This window comes from Anopheles bellator, chromosome 2 (genome assembly GCF_943735745.2).
Source record: "Anopheles bellator chromosome 2, idAnoBellAS_SP24_06.2, whole genome shotgun sequence".
Taxonomy (NCBI): Eukaryota; Metazoa; Arthropoda; class Insecta; order Diptera; family Culicidae; genus Anopheles; species Anopheles bellator.
This window is the reverse complement of record NC_071286.1, coordinates 59,892,040-59,913,207: the sequence shown is the minus strand read 5'-3', so window position 1 is coordinate 59,913,207 and position 21,168 is coordinate 59,892,040. Positions and strand designations below refer to the sequence as shown.

At 48.9% G+C, this 21,168-nt stretch overlaps 1 protein-coding gene across 1 annotated transcript in view; it reads right to left on the bottom strand.

Moving 5' to 3' along the window:
* Positions 1-2,120: 2,120 nt before the first annotated feature.
* LOC131207798 (uncharacterized) overlaps positions 2,121-21,168 on the bottom strand; it is a 62,292-nt gene continuing 43,244 nt past the window's right edge. Inside the window, exons 6-10 of the mRNA XM_058200428.1 lie at positions 10,488-11,071; positions 10,191-10,415; positions 9,936-10,105; positions 6,834-6,959; positions 2,121-3,448 (exon numbers count right to left, since the gene is read on the bottom strand). Of these exons, the coding sequence (XP_058056411.1) occupies positions 2,121-3,448; positions 6,834-6,959; positions 9,936-10,105; positions 10,191-10,415; positions 10,488-11,071 (2,433 nt within the window). The remainder of the gene's footprint in view (positions 3,449-6,833; positions 6,960-9,935; positions 10,106-10,190; positions 10,416-10,487; positions 11,072-21,168) is intronic.

Genomic DNA, 21,168 nt, shown 5'->3' with positions numbered 1-21,168 from the left:
CTCTCTCTATCTCTCTGCGAGATCCCACGGATCGCTCTCTATGCTGCTGTTGGGTGTGAAGCACGCATTAATAAGTTTTAGAAAATACTTTCTCACGCACCTCACGCTTAGCTGTGCGGTGATGGCCTAGCCTGGCCGTCGGACTGCTTCACTTGTAAGGAACAATGCTTAACACACCGGTTTGTAGTAACATTTTATGCCCGTTAAATATAAGGGAAGAAGGCTGCTGCCTGCCGCCGGATTTTGCGGCCCTGCTCCCATCGGCACTGTCGGCCGCGAACGTGCCGCCGTCGTCGTTTCGCCTAGCGCAGGGATGGGTAGGTCCTTGGGCCCTGCAATTCGATGCACCGCGAGCACTTGCCATGACTCGCCGCAGTGACCGGCTGTGACTGGCTGGCCAACGAAACAGGGATGCACTCTGGGACAAACAATCAGCCACAGTTCAGGGACTTCGGTTCGATCGAACGCAAATCGTACCATGGCGGGGCCTCACCGTTGGTCGCCGTGAAGGAGGTGTTGTTGGAATAACGCAAATAACAGCATACACCACGCCCAAGCATGCGGGTGTCGGTAAGGAAGGTCCTGCCATCTTGAACGAACACCGGGCGTTCGAGTGAGGCAGATGTTTCGGTCTGTTAGATCGGAATGACCCACGAGAAACAGCTCCTCCAGCTCAATCAGAGCCCCGCACAGTGCGCAAAAAGGGGCAAAAATGTGTGGTTTGTCGTACGTCCAAAAAGATCCATCAAATAAAATTTTCCTCACGCAGAGGATGTTTCAAATTTTGTAAAATACGCAACGTAAATACGAAATGCACGAATCATGACCGTAATTCGTTTCACCACTTCGATGCCTGCAAATGGTGTTCAAGCTGTAGCTCTTCTTTTTAGACATCATATAATAATGCTTTTCGTTCGATTTTATCATAGAATAATGCCTTTCGGCCCCAACCAAACCAATCTTCTCGTATGAGCATTACTATACTTTTTCCTATTGCTTCCTTTTCCCACCAAACAGCGTTCAACTATCGTTTCGTTTTTTTTTCGTTCCCAAACGGTCAAAACGTGGCGTTACCCTACTTAGAACACACGTAGAGAGATTTGAAATTGGCTTATTCTGCGGTGTTTCGGGGGTTTGCGATAAAGTTACTATGGTCTTCGTCTGTCGGCTGAGGAGTTGCCGCCCGGTCCTAGCCGAGACGCGAGTCTCTCGCGGCCCACGGGCCAAACAACGGAGTACGGACTATCTACTGTAAACTCTGGTGGAGTCTCTGGATGCCTATAGTCTAACCGGCGGTCTGAGCACGAGTAAAGCTATCAGGGAATGAGTTTTAGAGGGGTTCGAATAGTGGCCGTAAGCAGCGTCAGTTTTCCCGCAAAGCCACTCAAGCAGAGGCGAAGAGATTTGAAAGAGAGGGTTTTCGGGGAATTTCCTAACCGGCTGCTCCAAAGGGGAGCTCCGTAATGTTTGGCCACTCTAAACCCTAATTGTGCTCTAAATCCGCTCTATGCGTTTCAAACGGGCGTTTCTGTTTGGCGTTTCGATCGGCGGTGCCGGAGGGTTTTGACACATGTTTGGAGTGTTACTATCAGAACTTTGGCATCGGCTCGGTGGCTCGGTCCAGTTCTAAGCTGTGTCACACACAGCGTTCGATGTGGTTCGATGATGTACCGTGATACGAGTTGGCCTTACGAGTGAGCGGATGGAACTTATACGAAACTGATCTCCGGAAGGGTAACTAGATGGAACTAATGTCGCTGCTCACAATAACGGGAATGTGTCACTCTGAATCGCCGGGCTCAGCCTACTTGCTGTGCTCGGCCTACTAAGGATATGTGTTTCAAGTGTTGCTGTCAACGCTTCGGTAAATGAATGAACACATTCGCACCAGATGCGAAGACACGTCCACGCAATCGTTCCGTGTACTAAAATGAAGGAACCGACTCGAAAACGCGTTGTACTAAAAGTTGTACTAAAAGTGTACTAAAAATCTATAAACACTAGTTTCAACTCGCGCAGGCCACACAATACTTACCGGGACTCGTGGGACACTTTCCCGACCTCCCACTCCCAATCTTCGCCCAGATCAATAGAGTCAGTGAGGAGCCCCGCAGGGTGGCTTACAGTTTGCTCGTCAAATCGTCGCCCAGGTCGGCACCGACGTCGATGGTGACCACACGATCGTCGCTGTTTTCCGACACGGGAAACTGTACCCGGTCCGCGACCTCACCGTAGTTCGGCATGATGATGCAGACGAACGACCGGCCGGTGACGGAGTCGCGCGGATGCAACGTCACCGGCAGAAACCGGTCGGTGGTCCCCTCGACGAAGGTGGCCAACCGCTGGTACACCTCCGGGTAGTGTTTCCGCAGCTGCACACCCCGCTGGCGCAGGATCGACTGAATGTTGGTCGACACCTGCTCCCGGGCCCTCGGTGTCGTTTTGGCGAGGATCTGAAACGAGAGCACCAGCACGTCACCGACGGTGTCCTTGCGTGGTGGGGCGGCCGCCGGAGCCTGCGGGAGCTTCCCGGGGCCGCCTGCCCCGTCGGCCGCGACGACCGAGCGGCAGAGCTTGAGCTTGGCGCAGCGCGACACCAGCTGGCGCTCCCACTTGACCGGGGCCGTCGCGCTGCCCGGCGCCTCCGACACCACGCAGATCGCCACGTAGAGCAGCATCTTGGAGTCGGGCTTGTACTCGGTGCTGAGCTTCAGCAGCTCCGAGTACAGCTCCGGGCCCATCTCGGCCGGCAGCAGGTCCGGCCAGCGGACGTACGACACCTCGCCCAGACACTGGAAGCCCTGCTTGAGGAAGGAGTCGGCCCGCTCCGGGCTGCGGAACAGGATTCTAACAACACCTCGCCCCTGCGACAGGTAGCCCCGCCGGGCCAGCGCGCTCAGGTGGCGCAGCGTGTCCGCGTCGTCCTTGCACGCGGACAGCACCAGCCGGCACAGGGCGGACACCCGCGAGTGCAGGCAAGCCTTCCGGTGCCGCTCCCAGTGCGCCCGCCGGCACTCGCGCGAACAGTACAGATGGGAGCAGTTGTGGCAGCTCTTGTAGGTCTTGCGCGCCTCCGCCAGCGTCGCCGACGCGTCGCACTTCGGGTAGCGGCACTTGAGGTAGTCGTGGCCGCGCCCGTGCCCATGCTGGTGGCCGGCCGCCTCCGCCGAGTCCAGCGAGACGCGCCGAGCGATCCGCGATGCCACATCCGCGCTCAGGAGATCCCTCGATGCCTGCTGCTGCTGCTGGCCGCTCTGGTTGCTTCCCGAGCCTCCGGACGTCATCGTCGTGGTGTTGGTGGTGGTAGTTCCGGTGGCGGTGATGCCGCTGATGGCCATCGAGCCACCGCTGTCGTTGCGTTTCCGCGTGGCCGCATCACCCTCACTGCGGCGCCGCGTCTGCAGCGGTTCGATCTGCAGCGTGTGGTTGCCACCGCTACTGTTGACCACTGTGGGCGTGTTAAAGGGGACACGGATTAACCACCTGGCCACGCAAACTAACACACACTGTCTTGCGGCGTGTAACGAGGCCTTTCAATGGGGGCGGGATTGATTGCATGGTGGTCTATGTTCGCAACAGACCAACGTAAATGGGTTGAAATGGGAGTTAGAAAAACAAGGATAGGCGGCGGGCGGGTCAACTGTGTGCTAGGAAGTTGCCAACGGGCTGCGACGGGGATACACTAAGGGGTCGGTTGGGGCTAAGCACACAACAGCGACACGAGAAAGGCATGCAAAACACGGCACAAATGTGAAGCGAACGGCGAAACCTCGTCAATCCACTTCAAAATTAATATTTTTAAAGTAAACTGCTAGACGGGAAAAGCAAGTATTTTCTTTGCTTCTTTAAGATTTTCTGTAAATGATCTTAACGAGGTTTCAGCGTATAGGTTGGGGAAGAAACGGAAGCGGCAAGGTGAGTCGGGATCGCGATCCAGCAGGACAGGAAACAATAAGCAAGGAAGCAAGTGCCCTGTTCGGATATGTTTTTTTCAGTTGATAACACTTAATTGGCGATTTCGAAATTACTCTTTCGCTGGAGGCTGCATGATGTACGATAAACATTCGGGTGGAAAAAAAGTAGGAACCTAACAATTGTAACAAGTTTGCGTTCAAAACTAGGACGATCAGAAGTTCAAGGTGAGGTGATCATCAACCTAATGGAAGTAGTTTCAAAATCAATAAATACTTAAATTATGAAAAACATAAAATTTACTTTTACCCCTTATCGACTTTTGTTCCTAAAAATAACGATCATTTCTGCTAGCTACTGACGAAAACTGCTTCAGAATCGCATCAAATGCTTGGTGAAGCTTGCTTTCGGAAGATCGTAGTGCTTTCAGCGGTTTAAGAGAATCAAAAATAGCTATTTAGACTTAACAAGCAAAGGAGGACTCAAAACAAGAACTTTCTGATGGGACAGAAAGGCGTGGTGTATCACAAACTTTTAAAACCTGATGGAAGCATTAATTCAGATCGCTACTGACAACAAATGGTCAATTTGAACCATGCATTGAACGAAAAACTACCGAAATGGGCCAAAAAACATGGTGCGGTGTGTGACAGTTCTTCGGACACAAAGCAAAACAGCTTCGATTCCTGCGAGGAAGTCAAAATTGAATGACTAATTGGTTTGATCCATAATTTAGCAGAGAGGTTGGAGAAATGTATATCTAGCGATGGTACATACTTTGAATAAAATAGAGTTTTTCATTTCAATGTCATAAACATGTGATTTCTTAGAAAAAAGTCACTTTTCAAAGGATCATACCTCATACTTGCTTCAATGGAGACGCCTAGTGGCCCGTAACATGTAATTTGAAATTTGTCTAATTTGATAGTCTTTGATGTCTGTTAAAAAGGCCACCAAAAAGGACTACGTAAAATGAGTTTTAAAATATAAATCAGGGACTAGAATGAGCTAAGAATCAATTTCACCATTCGAAATAGTCGTACACCATACAACATCAACACTACTACGGAGCAACATCGTTAGTACTGAACGAACTGTGGACTAGCTACAGAAAAACACGCAAAATATTGCTAAAAATCACTACAATCGGGACGACGAGTGACGGGAATGCATAGGGAAACGCAAACCTTCGGTGCACAGAGAGGTCGGCTCGGGTGTCGGATGCAAATGGAAATGAAATGGAACACAAAACCCGCACAAGGAAAAAACAAAAAACAACGCAAAAGCAAACACATGAACGCAAGCGTCAAACAACCGATCGCAAAAGCACTCGCGCGGACAGGCCAAAACATCGTAAAAGGCGGCCAATTCAAATGCTGGTGTCCAAACGCGAATTCGAACTCTGGCCAGCGGCTAACGAAACAGAAGAAAGAGCGACAGAAACTGTAACAAAGTTAAAAGGAGCAAAAACGAAAACGGAAGCCTTGCAAATTTTTGCATTGCTGAACACGGTTCGTGGAAACGGTTCGCACGGAGGCAGTTTACACCAGTTTACTGGACACAGTATAGGCACACGCTTCGAAGGATGTGACAAACTCTACAGATGCAGGGTCCACGTTAGTTGTGGTTAGTCTTTTGCTTGGCGACAGAGCGATAGATTGGGGTTTGGTTTTGGTCGTTAGAATGAGGTTTAGGCCGCGTTGTTGGCTAAAAGGTCTAGCGATTTACTAATACGTACTCTGTTAACATGTTCCCTCAGCCACACCAGGTGGGCGCGCTGGGCTGCGCTTTTGGGCTGCGTTTTACGATTGTGACTCTATAAGGCTTGCCGTGCACACGGTGTGGAAACATTGGGAAGGCGGGAGAGCGTGTTGTTGTGCTCCAACAACATCGACCCGCTTCACTCTCTAGTAACTAGCGCCGCCACGACAGCGCGCACTATTACCCTTGCTTCTAACTGCTACACGGGGTTCATCCACCGCACGGATTGTGTTGCAACAAATTAACGTGAAAAAACAAAGAAACACAGTACACATAAATAGTGAACCAAAGGGAAAACAGAAGGGTTACTGCTATGAACGGTTCTAGCATCACTCACGACGAGAACATTCTAGAGGGAACTCGCTTCGAGGGAACTGGTTCAAGACCACACTACGATAGGCATCACATCAACACCTACGGAAGTTGGGAGGCTATTATTGGGGAGCTCAGTCGTAACGGGGAAGAGAATTGCAGAAAGTGGCAAAACGGGGGACGAGCACCACAGGCCGGCAGAGGATAGAATCAAACGTATCACAAACAAACAGGACAGGCAAGCATACACACATACACGCAAGAAAACGCAAATCGCGCGGTCGTCCGCCAAGCAGAAAACTGGAAAATCGAAATATCTTTCACGAACAAAAATAGAAGAAAACCGATAACAAGACGCTTCGAAATTCGCCGAAAGCTTAAAATCACAAGGGCCTCGGGGGGCGGTGGCTAAAAGGATCGCCAAAGGAACGATAAACCAACAAACGGGGTACCAACGGGAACGTAACGCAATTAACGAACACAACAAGAACAACACAGAAACAACATCGGGTAGCAGAGCGTTAAGTTAAGCATTCAAGACTGAGCTGAGCAAGAGAGGCTTTTGGCTTTAACCGAACGGTTCGAAACAATCGCTTCATTGGTAAACGGAATGCTGCTGCTACTGCTAACTTTTGATCTTTCGACATCGAAACTGAGATCTGATCTATATCTGGGACGCGGTGTGTCTCGGCGGCCGGTGTACGGCACGACACGAGCGGGCGCGACTAGAGACACAACAGTTTCACATCGCATTGGCGCAGCACACGAGAGCAGATCACATTTGGTTTGTTTGCGAGATCAAAAAGATTGTTTCCGGTTGTATTGGAGTAAAACTTACAGGTTCATACCTGAGGACCTGTTTGGGTCGGCCGGCAAACCGAGCAACGAGGCGAGCACATCCTCTAGCGTGGCCGATCCGGGCGACTGGTGCTCGGTTGGTAGCGAGAACGTCGGAACCGCCGCGCTAGTGCCCCCTACAACCACCACAATGGCCCGCCCAAACGGTTTGGTGTTGTGGTTAGTAGGGAGACAGACAGACAGAGAGAGAGGTGTTGTTAGTTGGGCAGTTAGTTATAGGGTGAGGCGGGTTGTTTCGCGCGAGGGCACCCATTTCGCAACATTGCGCCCCGGTCGACGATGTCATATAAAAAACCAAAGAAAAAGAGATAAAATAAACAGAAGGAAATTCAAAAACCGAGCACACTCGAGTTCTTTTAGCAGCAGCTAAGAACCATTACACAAGAGAGAGAGCTTACAATTGCAAGAAATGTGATTCATTTCGTTTTCCTTCTCCCCGAAGCATTGCATGATTGGCGAAACTGAAGATGGCAAGCGTAGAGTGACCAAACGGAAAAATTGACGATACATCCCTTTTTAAGCAGCCTGTACAAAAACGTTCGTCGTAACATATTCCTCTGAACCCCAATTTCTGTTTCAACTCACTCCGTGTAAATAATTAATTTGGCTAAAGTATGTATGTAAAGAAACAGTTACGCAAAACAAACTACTAACAACTAACCTTAAGAGAACAGAAACGAACTTGCTCTGATGAAGATGATTCTACAAAAACAATTAAATGAAATGAAAGGTAAAACTATGAGAGCAACGAACGTAAAAAAAAACAAGTCGTTTGTTTCTTGTTAAACCATGAATATATTGCTGAAAAGGTTTCTATTTATTTGTAAACGATAATAATACTTATACACAATATGCAATGTTTAAATAATAATCATAATCATTATAATGTATACGAATTATACAGTTTAAAACTTAAAACCTAAAAGCCCAAACGAAAACCGCAGCAGCGATCGATAGTTGTCGTTGTTTCGTGTGTCGGCACCAACTAACAAAACGAAAGCATCTACCTACACACCGTTCGTTCGATTGTATGTTCGCGTTTTTTCGTGTGCTACAGAAGAAAACCATAAACGGCCTGTCGTTTACTAATACTACGTGTGTCCCACAGGTTCTATCGTTTCGGGACTATGAACATTCATTGCACAAGACATAAGATATAGAAAATCGATCGATCGCACCCCTAATCAACGACCTAACGGTGACGTTATCGTGTTAATGCTGACGAGTGGCGGAAGCAACCATTCCAGCAACCTAACTCGTGTAGTAATAGGAAAACTATTAATTGAAGACACAAACGCAAAGGAAAAACTAATAAATCACAATCTAAATAATCATGCACACTCTCCGATAAAATCTAAGCTATTGATGTTGCACCGTAGCCATAGTTGCCAAAGGTATAGGAGTCCCACTGTTTCGTGGTGGCTTTGCAGTGCAGGATTATCGAAGCACATTCAGTAAGCCACCGCCCGAAATCGACTCGGAACTCCAGTAAATTTATCACAAACACATTGCACGCTCTTTCAGTGGTCGATGGAGAGAAGGGATGGAGGACGTTGTACGCGCGTGGCCAGAGCCAAACCGTTCCAGAGAAGAAAAAAACCGAATACCGAAAGAGCACACGACGTTGCGTCTTGCATACAACCACTAGCGTTACGCTAGCGCGCGTTACTCTGTGCTACTCTAGCGGACGATAGCCAAACTACACCTCCAATCGCGCAAAGACAAAAGAAAGGGGCGTTTTGCTGGTGTTTTGGTTTTTAGCAAAAGAAAGAAGTGAGCTCGAATGTTTCTGGTTTGTCCAGTAATACCGCAAATCAAAACACTCCTTAATTTAACGTGACTTCTAAATAAGAGGAGGTGATCGGTGGCATTCCCTCGTTCCCTTCTGTGTCTCGTCGTTTCTCAATTGCCCGGTGCTTGCTGATTGGATTTCGTTTGCCCTCCTCACGGCATCGAGGTTTCGTCCGTATGTCTAATCTCGTCCTAAACGCATCACATCATCTAACGACCGCTCACACAAGAGTGCAGTTTGCTATCTCAACCGGTGCAATGTGGTGCCGTATCTCTTAATCGCGTCGTGTAGGGGCCGCCAAGAAGACAAAATGCATTTCGAACGCGTAAGGTCGTGATTCTGCTATTTGCTGACTTCGCACACAATTTAAATCGTTTTCGTTGCTCCCCTCATCTGTCTTCTGCTACTACACCCCGTCGTCGTCAAAACGCATTGCAATAGCAATGGGAAAGTTTCTTAAAGTTATTGTACTTTCGCTACATGAAACATTTCTCTTTAGAACTTTTGTTGCATTTACTCAAAGGTAAGGTTCGTTTACGGGAAAGTAAACTATTTTAGCACTTTTCGCGCAGTTTGTCTGTACACCATTATAATCGTTATCTACTGTAACTCTTGATACTGTGTCTCAAACTGGAATTTCGCGCTCAATTTCGAAGCAATACAGTCGTGTATCAACCGGAGAGAAAACAGAGGTTTTATCACTCGACACGCTGCGTTAAGATTAATTGACAAATTATAGAGAGTTTAAGGCGCACGCGTGTACTTTCCGATTCGCGTGGAATGCGAAAACGGACTCCTGGCCAAACAAAAAGAAAGGACTTATGACCTAAAAATCAGCCACTATCGGCGTTTTATGACCGTCTATGTTTCTAATATCGATTGGTTTTAGTTTTTTTTTGTGGGCCATATTCGCGATCGCGTTTCTTTTCTACAATTACGTACACTTATTACAATAACTAGATAGAACCAAGTTTGGGCCTAACATTTTTTAGACGTACAAACGAAACATTGAAACGCGCAACTTTCTCGTGTTCTCGAAAGTATGACCGGGACGCGCGTTAACATAAAAAGCGCGGTGGCGTAAACAAATCAATGTAACAAAGATGAGCCGTCCGATGATCATGATGATGAGGGTGGTGGTGGTGGTGGTGCTTTTTGTGTGGTACGGAAAAAAACGAGGTTCGTGTAAACGCAATGCAACGCAAAATTCGTACTCGTGAGAGCAACAAGGGCCGTCGTGTGGGGAGAGAGTAAACAAAACGGAAGACAAGCACAAAGGTTTAGATCAGGGTCGACTCACCGACGCCATTCATCCGGCCAGCATTAAACCGATAGTGATCGCCGCCGGTCTGCTGGGATTGCTGTTGCTGCTGTTGGTGGGTTGATCCTAGAACGGAACTATTCTCGATCATCGGCGTTTGCGGGGAATCGAGGGGCCGGGTACCAACAAATGAACTTTCTAGCCAACATCTAAAATCGAAAGTGAACGTTAATGTCATCACGTTACACCGCGCGCACCATTTCAACGGTGTCCTCCTCCGCACGGCCGCCATACCTTTGGCTTGGACTAGTGGATCTACTGCGTGAGTGTCGATTTGTTTGGTCATTTACATAATGTACAATCGCTGACGTAACCTCTATGATTGATGATTGGATTTCCGGTGTCACGACGGACTCATCCTTATGCTGCTGCTGCTGTTTCCGGCCCTGCTGTTGCTGCTGTTCCTTTTGTTTGCTGCTGCTCTGCTGTTGCTGCTGCTGCAACAAGGACGATGCGAGCCTAAAATCGAAACAGAAACCACCGTTAGCCAAGCCACTCAGAGGGTTGAGGAGCGAAATAGCAGGGCCTTACCTTTCCGCTGGGGTTCTCGGTTGGGACAACTTTTCTTGGCTTCTCCAGCCAAGGTACGGCTGGCGGAACGAGTTGCGGATTGCGGTGCTGCCCGCGGGGCCGGCACCGGTGCCCGTCGTCGAGGTGTTTGAGTAGCCGGAAATGACGCTCGCATTCAGGCCGCCCCGGGTAAACGAGCCGCGTGTCGAAACGCTCGGCGACGTTTGGTTCGAGTTCAAGTGCGACGTCGACCACCGCGAAAAGCCGGTCTGACCGTGGTGACTGTGTGCGGAGGGGCTCAGCATCACTGGACTACGGTCCGATCGGTGTGATCCGAGCGAGCTGAGCGAAGTGGTCTTCGAGCTCAGCCCGGTCCAGCGGCCGACGTCGCTGTTGCGCTTTCGCAAAAGGCCGCCGGCGGCCGCTCCCGTGCTCGTTACCGTCGTCGAGGGCGGTGCGGTCGTGTTCGCCACCCCATCCTTGCCGGAGTATTGCTTGTACCAGTCGGGGATGTTCAGCCGCTGCAGGGACGCTTGCACTCGCAGCTGGTGCTCGCTCAGGTTGGTGCCCGTTTCGTGTGATTTCTGCAGCTCGTTCTCGGGAGGCTACAGGGCAAAACGAAGAAAGCAGTCACGAGGTCAGAGGTTAGCAAAGAGAGCCTTAGAAAACGTCTTTAAAAAGAATCTTATCTTAAAGAACCCCCGTTTTCCGAACACTGCCAGCGTGCGGTGCTGATGAATAGATTCAGCGAAGACACAGCAAACCCAGGACTTGATTATTTTTCCTTTCATCGTTCCAAAATGACCTCCGGGGCCAACCCGGAGAAGGTATGCCCGTCGCCCCAATTTTGAGTGACTTGGCCGGTGTCGATTATAACCCCAAGTAGGCATTCCGCCGCCAGCACACTTCAAACAAACTGTGAACAATTGGTTGATGAATCTCAATTGATTGAAACGAACCAGATTCTCTCGGCTCGGTTGTGTGCGGGATGATGCTGTGGTCTTAAGCACTTCAACTATGGCCTGTCTCGCTATGATGGAATGTGAATGCACAAGCAGCAGACCGACTCGACGTCGGACACTAATCCGGGATTTCCGTTTTGGCAGAGGTTCTAAAATGCCGCACACAATCAGTAATCAGAGCGAAATACGATACCGATTCTCAACGGTTCACCGCGCAGTGGATGAATTGCGGTTGACAGTCTTCAAATAGGAAAGACTGGGAAAAAATGCCCCAAATACTAACCAAACTGAGTCAACAAACACGTACGGAAAATAATTTTAAAAAACCGAGACACAAGTCGTTGTTGCCAAAGTTTGGTTTATTTGGGTCAATTATTTATGTACAATTTCACTGCCGGTAATATCGCCCGAGTGAACTTTCGAACTAGAAAACTTACTTATCACTTACTTATCGTTAAAAAAATACAATTATAATTCAAAATAGCTATACAATCTTAGTCTGGAGTTCGTCAGTTGACTTTTTTAGAAAAATTCCAAAGCCTGCGATGACCGCTCCGTCTCGGAAGCGGTACACTTTTCAGGACGGGCAAGATCCTGGCTTTACACTTCTTCAGAAACGTCACCGCCCGTCGACGGTTGAGCCACTGGCGGTAGGCGAACAGCTTCGACTTTACCTCAAACGCCATTCGCACAACGAAGTGAAACTGGTCCGTGTTGTTAACCTTCCGGGGCCAGATGGTGGCTGCGGGTTGCCCGTTGACATCGATCACGAATTCGACGGTAATCTGTAGCATTTTGCGCGTCCTCTCGTCGATAGCGATCACGTTGAGCTCGACGCAATTCTCGCTGGCGCCTGCACTCGTCGTCATGGCATCAATTCGGTAGCATCCCTCGGAAACGACATCGCGAAACCGCGTGTTGGCCGCGTTCCCGAGTGCGAGTTCGTGGACGTGCGCCTCGAGAAGCACCTGGTCACCTTTGCCGATGTTCGCCTGCAGCAACGACAGCACCGTGTGGATGAGACTCAGGTGCGATCGATTGAAGATGCTGTCGAGTAGAAAGAGCCGTCTGCGATCGGCTGCACTCATGCGCACGAAGTGCTCCTTATCGATCAAACTGTCCATCTGCAGCCGGTACGTTTCGTGCAGCAAACGGTAGTGCAAATCGAGGGCGGACTCTTCTCGATTCTTCGCTGCGATCTCTTCTGGTTCATAGGTTGCGACACACCGGTCATCAGCGGTGCACTCGATCGCGGCAGGAGTCTCGGTCTGTGGCGGTTGCACTACTTCGACGATCTCGGGTTGATTCTGCTCATCGTCCTTTGGAACCTCTTTCGGTTCCGTTATGAGCGGCATATCGAACGCATGCTTACCCAGAACCGATCGGACATGGTTTTCTTCGCTCTTCTCAATCTCCTCGATGGCCTGGCGAACGTGCTGGTTGAAGTCGTTCAATGTCCCTGTCTTCTTTGAACGTTCCCGGCTACGGTACTGCAGGAAAAGGTCGTTGATGTTGCGTACGTGGCACTTTTCGCTTTCCGATGCCGTGCTTAGATTGCGATGTTCTGCCGCCGGCTTACGAATCACACGTTGTACCTTCGGAGCCACGTTCACCACCTTGGCCCCCACTACACCGTGCACGACTTCCCCATCCGTCCCGAGTGGCGGATGTTGAATCGGCGGTGTTACATTTTGCACCTTCGCAGGAACGATTCCATTATGGATGTATTGCATCGACACGGATTTTGTTTGCTTTCGCTCCTCGTTCATTCCTGCCATCGATCGATTATTCCTTACACGCGGCGGCATCGGAACCGTGGAACCATCGCTGCTGGTTTCACTTTCAAACACTTGCAGTAACTTTTCGCTCAATTTGCCGACGCGCTTTCCGGAACTGCGATGCGGCTGCTGTTCGCGTGCCTGATGGTGATCCACATTCGTGTTCAGATCGCGCAGTATCGATTTCTTGCCCGATCGAGCTTCCTTCCAGTGACCGCTCAGTGGCGGAGGAGATGGTGTAGTAAGTTCTTCGTCTTCGTCGTTCGACCATCGGGCGCGATCAAGATCCGGATCGAGCGAAACTTCCTGGTCGAAGTATTGGAAAATGTTCAGGAAACTCTTGTGCGTCACAATCCGACTGTTGTCCCCTCCGGCCAGCGTGTTGTGCGGCGCGTCCAGATCGACCATCGACTCCGGTGAACTTAAATCGCGAGACGATACACTGGATGGGGTGCCGCCGTAGCTGCTGACCTGATCCGCGGACTGGGCGTACTGTGTGAGTGGCTCGTAAATGTTGTTCCCATACTCGTCCCGATCGTAGTGTTGCGTTTCGTTTGATCGTTGCTGTGCGCCGTACGTTGCTTCGAGAGAATTGACGAACATATCGAACTCGTGGGCAGCCAGCGAACTTGTGTCGATGTAGTAGCTGGTGTTCTCATCAATCAGCTCCTCAAATTTGTTCGAGCGATCCCCAAACGCCTTCGACGAGCCACCATAATGGTAATTGGCAACGCGTGCCGGTGCCATCTTATAATCACTGTTTCTTTCGATTTTTGATTTGGCAGCAACGCCGTTTCACCTTTTCACTTCTTTCACTAAATCACTCGCCTCGCGCCTTCTCAACTTTCGCCTGCCCGTGGGACGAGGAGGCCAACGCAAAACTGTTTCTGGCGGTTCTTTGAGGGAAAGCACGCACGCCACTTGATTCCGATTGCCGATGGGTAATTATTAAAATTAGAAAAATACGCCGGGAGAAAGCTTTCACTGATGAGGCCGCGCGCTTTTCTAGCACGCCACCGTTTTCCGATAATTTTCCGTTTTCACGTGATGCGAGATAGAAAACGAAATCGCCACTCTAGAGGCGCGGTGCTGCAGTGTGAATGCAACGAACCATCACGATTGACTCTTGAAGTGCATCTGACGCGTTTCTCTGACGCACGTGCCCATAGAACGGGTGCATCTTATACCCGGTTCTTACCCGGGTTTTGGTGCGGGAATTTCGAGAAGGTATTTTCCGCGAAGGTACGCAGATTTAACGTCGCACGGATCGGGGACGTTACCTAACACAATAGGGTAGAATTTAAAAGAAAATTTTGGTTAACTGCTCGGGTACAGCAGCTAACGCAGGACTCTATAATCCCTCAACCAGACACAAGCGTCAGAATTTCGGCGCAACTACCCTGGAAGGGAATTTCAAAAAGTTCAGCTGAAAATGAAGTGAAGCAATTTTATAATGCACTCCCTGTCTCTTTAGACCAACTGGCCATTTGGTGGGACATCACGCCTAAGACATAAGGACGTAAAATGCTATACAAGTACAAGTACAAGTGCTAATACAAGTGTTTGTAGCACCTTTATGCAAGGATAGTTGACACACGAAAACATGGCAATTAATAAATTACATAAGCACATGAACAATTGAACAAACAATAAAACTATTTTCAAGTTATGCAAAGTCGGCATTTTGAAAAGACGATAGCTAGGTTTCTTTAGTAAATTGATTTAACAAAAGAAACGTTTAGTGTCGAACCAGATTAAGAAAAAAAGCCTCTGGGTATTGAAAAGAGAAAACACAAATATTTGCTCAAATGTGAACAATTAGCGAAAATCTTTGAAACATTCGACAACATTGAAAAAACATGTTAAAGAAATAGCTATCCTAACATTTCGTGTATTGCAGTCCAATTTGCTTTGTATTTATGTGGTGCTGAAAGCAAAAATATCTAAAATGCAGTGACCATACATTTCATTCCACTGAGAAAATGCGAAAAACATGTTCAGAGGATCTATGGTCTAGCTTGGAAAAATAGTTATTATTGTGTAGCAGCTCACTACCCTTGGGTGAGCTTTAAGCGCTCCATCCGTGCAATCGCGTTTGATGGATTGATAAGCATCGTACTCGGATGCACCACTAGCGCTAGAGGATGCCCGAAGAATCTAGGGCACTTTTTGTGGGCAGCCAGACAGGACCTTTGCACCCTGCGAAAGTGCGTTGGGGAACAACAGCAGCAGTATCAGCAAACCGATCGATATCCCTTCGAATGACCCTACTATCTCTCGTCGGCATGACATATTCTGGGCATGGTCGTCCTCGTTTTTTGCTACTTCACTATCACATTTGCTTCTATCTGGCGCTGCCGGATCAAGCCACTGAAGCGCTACATGTAATCGACCGAGAAGGACCCTGAGAAGAGGCAGAGGGTAAATGCGAGCCAACCGAGGCGCCCTCGGTGTGTCTGTGGTCGACCGCATCTGGTCGGGACCGTGTGTTTGTCGACCCAACGAACACCCCACCGGGCAGGCCGACTGTCTGTCGCAAGAAAGTGCGCGGTCCCGGCGGAAGGCGTTTTGCGTGGGGTGCGAATAATGTAAGCTCCCCACACTCGTTGCGCGGCCACAACATACGCCGCTTGTTCCGCTGGAAGCATTACTTGAGAGTTTTAATGGGTGACGCAGAAAACCATCAACGTCACCCCTGTGGCCGTGGGGCCCGAAACAAATTACTCACAAATTACCAGCCGACCAGACAGCGCCGCTCGGAGGGAGTCTAAATAATGTTATAGTTAACGCTACCGAGGTAAGAGAACTGGAGCGGTAAAATTAAATTATTCTTGATTATCGCCTTCCCAAAAATCGTGTGCCCAGCAACGGTCGAAAGGTACCGATAACAAAATTGTGCCCATATCATCCGACGAAGATGGGCCTCGCCGGATTGGCTAACGGGTTTAATGAAATCGTTTAAATGCCATCGCGAACAGGGCCAGTCACCGGCTAACGGGAGCAGGTTTTTCCGCGCTTCATTCACCGGTGTGTAAAAAGTGAGCAAGAATATCCGGCCAGCATAGCGCATTGACACACTGAGCCTGATAAACGCACGTTTGTGCTCTGTGTTCATTGTTACCACCACAGCGATGATGATGATGGTCGCTGCTCATTAGAGGACTGTGACACAGTTTTCGCCGAGTTTACACAGAGGCAGCTGAGCAAGTCTTATTACTCGCCGACAGTCAGCAGCCGGAACGTCGCCAGATTGCCGCCTGTGTTCTTTGCCACGACAGCTACTGTCCTGGATATTATTGTTGGCTTTATGCTTGTTGGCAAGAATAGCGCAGGACCACTGACTGGCTGCACTGCAGGGTAGTGGATGTGCTTTTTGCCGTCCTTTTTATGCTCGCATTCGGTCGCTGCAAATAGTTCTGCTGGCGGCAGTTAGGGTACGCGGTACGTTTTACCCCGTTTTATATTACTGGTGCCATGTCTTCTGGAGGGTAGGCGCAGTACGCTTACACACTGCGGTGCCCAAGTTCGCCCAGTCGATTAATTGGCGGAGCGTCAAGCTAACACACTGTGTGTCTGTTGTTTTGCTAACGTTTTTGGGCTGTTTCGAAACTCACGAGGTACAGAAGCATTTTATGCTGTGTGAGTTACGAGTCCCTGTTTCATCAGTTTTATGGTTCAAGGTACACCGGCGCTAACAAAACGATTTGGATCGCGGTCTTATACCGCTTTCTCGACCGTCTTCCCGGCTCGATTCGGGAACATTTAATGTAAAAGTTGTTGTTTGGCTGTTGTTCATCGATTGTTTGCTTCATCACGCGCTAATCCTAGCCGGTACTCACCTAAAAGCGAAAGAGAGATAGAAATAAAACACAAAACATTACTCGATTGCCGCAAGGAGGTTTAGTTTTAGTAAAGAAAAAAAAAACACACGCGCATAACGTTGGCCTGGTCGATTATACGGCGGAGCATAAATTATTTACAAACACGAATAGGCGTACGAAATACCAAGAATTCCCCTCGTTGCGACTTTCGCTGCACTTCGGCCCAACCACTACGCTACGAGACCGGCCCATGAAGTCAACCATCGTAAACACAGACTGGCGTCAAACTTCCGGCGAGATTTAATGTTTTTTTTCCACTGGTCCAACCATTTCACAGAGCCTTTTCAGATGCTACCACCAACATTCGAAAGGCGTGAACCGTCGAACTAAGCCACAATAATGCAACCGAAACCAGACGCGACACATCCAGCTCCAGAGGGGCCGACCAGAGTTCACTTGTCCATTGAACTTCTTCTTCCACCCGAACACAATTGTCTATGGCCTGGTTGCGTGTGGTGATGTTGCCCGCACCGCAACATAACCAAACATCAGCCGGTTTTGGGGGAAGGGATAAATGGATAAATTCAATGCGACGGCGAGAGCAGAAAGTAACAGTAATTATGGGAAGCGCATTTGTGCAAAATTTATGACCCAAACAAATGAAGCATAAGCTCCGAGGCAACACGGGTCTTGACATGGCGCAAGACCGCGTCGCGTTTATCAGGGAAAAGTGAAAACGATGCGTTTACATTGAACCGCGCGCTACTATGCACAGCATGTTCCGAGGGCTGAGCCTGGTCCGAAAGGGCGCGAACCTATTATGCTCGACCTTAGGATCGTCTCAAAAACAGCGCAGCACGACTTTCTTCCGAACCCTGCGAGTCGCGTCACGTGTGTGGTCATCGGACAAGGTGTCTCAGCATATCCGGAACGAGACAAACGAGGATCGTAAGCGGTGCGTGCGATCCTCGAACGGAGCTAACGGATCAACACCCGACCACGGCGCGTCACTGATTGGTCCCCCGAGGGCGATGCGAGCGGGCTGAGCAGATTTATTAATTACACGCTTCATCACTGGCGTGGCGTGCCGGAGGAATACGGCTCCGACATGATGACGAAACAAGCCACCCACGCACACACTAATCTTCCCCCGGGGAGAAAGCAAACTGCTTCGTCTGCGCCACCACCACCAATGCCTGTCTGACGGGCGGGCGGTCTCCCTTTTTTTGTGGGTGGTTACGTAAATGATTAGTTGGTCACAGCAGTGTGACGTCATATGTGGGGGCTGACCGAAGGGAAACGGTAATTCAATTCCACACCCAAAGTTAGCATAACCACCCACGATGAGCCACGTGATCGCCGATCGATCAATGGCAACACTGCAGCGTGAAGTTACGTCCATCATAGTTGTGGCGCATCACAACTGAGCAGGTTCGCGTGTTCTGGCCATTCTCGCGGCAATGCATTTGTCCGAAGTGTGCACAGCATAAACGGGGTGGTTAGGAACAGTAGCGTCAACAGTGACCAACGAAAAAACGACCTAAGCACGAAGCTTTTTGCATAATTTTTCAACTCAATGAAGGATGGCATAATTATAAAGTTGTGTAGAAACGTAGTATGAATATTTTTCATTTTGATGAAAGTAACACCTTCGAACATATCAACTTCGAACATTTTGGGTACCCGATATTAGTATACGATTGGCATACATTACTATCCGTGTTGATAGAACTTCTTATCTTTTGTAGCGATCCACTCACAGGCCCATTATTCAATACATTCATAAGAAGTGAACCGCTGTGCTGCCAAATCCTTACTCATGTAACGGAACAAATACTGGGTTGATCATTGTATTCGGAGCCTCGGTAACAATTTAATTTTTATTTTTGAACGGTTTAAAAGGAAAGGAAAATTATGAACGAATGTTGAAAGTGTATAAGGACACTTCGCCTTCAATTAGGGCATTGAAAGTGGAGTTTCTGAGTTTAAACGGGGTCGTTCCAAACACTTTCTCTCAAAACGTCAAAAAGAGTCTTTAAAATTTTCTTTATTTCCGTTGGAATTGGAAAGAAATGGGCCACCGAAAGAAAAGGGGAAGGAAAGTAAGGTAAGACTTGTAGCAATGCACGAAAGAAAATCGGTTGTGTTCGGAAGGTTCAGGGAAAACATTTGGGAAAACGCCACCAGCGCTTTTCTTCTCGACGTGACGCAGTGGTTTTAGCATGCAGCGCCACTTCTTAGCCATTCCAGTGTCTTGGGCGGTTTCCGTAACACGCTGCCAGTGTGCGGTCATTTTTTAATAGGAAAAATACGCTCCAAAAATTCATCATAGCTTCAACAAGTGGAAAGTGTGGAAGGGTTGAACTGTCCTGAATTCACTGTCCGGTGTCACAAAACTAAGCTGTGCGAAATTTCACGTGGATTGGTTCAGTAGTTTAGGAGAAAAATCGATATAAATATAAAACATGAAAAAAAAATCGAAAAAAATCGAAAAATCCGAAATTTTACTAGGGGAGCAGGATCGACTGATAACCTGTTACTTGCACGTAACGTTGCATACAACATTTGGGTTTCAAAACTTGTATGCAATATACAATTTTGGTTGCGAAGCTTGCATGGAAAAATTACGTAATAATATTGCATGCGGCCATACAATATTCCCGGCAATATTTTAATATTAAATTTCAAATATTTTGGTGCAATTTTCCGGTGCACTGATCGCTCCTGTTCCCCCAGAAAACATGTAGCTTATAAAAACGGACTTATAAACAGAGGGCTCTACCAGGCAATATTACCTCTCTTTCTCCCCTGCACCCGAACGTGGTGTTTGCTTAGCCCCGTTTCTATTATCCTTCCCTTTCTCGCTTTAGGTGCTTGTTGGAACGTTTGTTTTGTTACATAACGAGCATTGCCCTGCTGCATTGCCCTCGCGATGCACCATGTTTGTTTACATCGCCCCGTCAAGGGAAGCACCATCTGCGGCGCAAAGGACACCCGCACTAATGTCCCGGACACTCGCACTAGTGACTGGGTGTGTGTCTGTGTGTCCTGTTGCTTTGGAGGATAATTGCAGAAAGCTGCTCCAGCGCCACCAGACGATATTAGAACCGTAAAAAAAAACGAAAAAAAATCACGGAGTCTACGGAGTTATGCTGTTCCTTATGCAACCCACCAACACACGCGCGTAACGAATAATCAACGAAAGAGCGGTGGAGAAGCCCCAAATATAGAATACTCTACCTCTTTAAAGCTTGAACTAATCATCCTTCGTCCCGCCAGCTTCACAGCTCTCTCTCTCTCTCTCTCTCTCTCTCTCTCACTCTCTCACTCTATCGCTCCCTGACGGTCGACGGGACGCGCTGGGCACTTCTTGGAGGCTCGTCTCCGTCGTCGGTCGGTGTGTAGAAACTTTTCCCGATCGTTATTTGATGCCGCAGTGTAGAAAAGGCTCCACACGTTGCGTAAGTGTGTGGGTGTAGCGTAGAGTAGTATCAGGACTGTCACAATCCTGACAGCTGAGCAGCAGCAGCAGCAGCAGTAGCTTCCTCCCGAGCGGGGTTTCCGGTTGGAGCACACTGCACAAAGGAACTTCGATCCTTCACTCACGCGCACTCTCTCACTCTCTCGCGCTCGGTCGATTTTTATCAGGCGATATCTATTGCACAGCGTGTGTGCGTTATAGATTCTCACGACCAAACACACACGAGCGCACGCGGGAACGGTATCAGCATCCTCTCGCTACCCGTTGTGCCATCACCCGCGGCGACCCGTCGAGCTTTTCTCGATGACGTTTCACAGCCCTCTGGTCGAAAACAAGGGCAACCTCTGCTCTCTCTTTCAATCACCGAAGGACCAAGCTGTCACCTTCAGCAGGACGGTGCGCCGTCGTGTTGGTCTATTGTTGCTGCCGTCCCGGAGCAAAGGTGCATTCGGCCACAGCACAGCCTCCGCTTCTGACCATGATTGCACATAATCACCTCATGGCGCGTTGCTCTGCGCGCACGTGTGCCTCACGTGAGGTGCGCTTTTAATTATGGTTTCCTTGTGGCCGACTTGTCGTACCTTTTCCGTTTCGTGCGCTATTGCTACGTATTTCTCTCTCTCTCTCTCTCTCTCTCTCTCTCTCTCTCTCTCTCTCTCT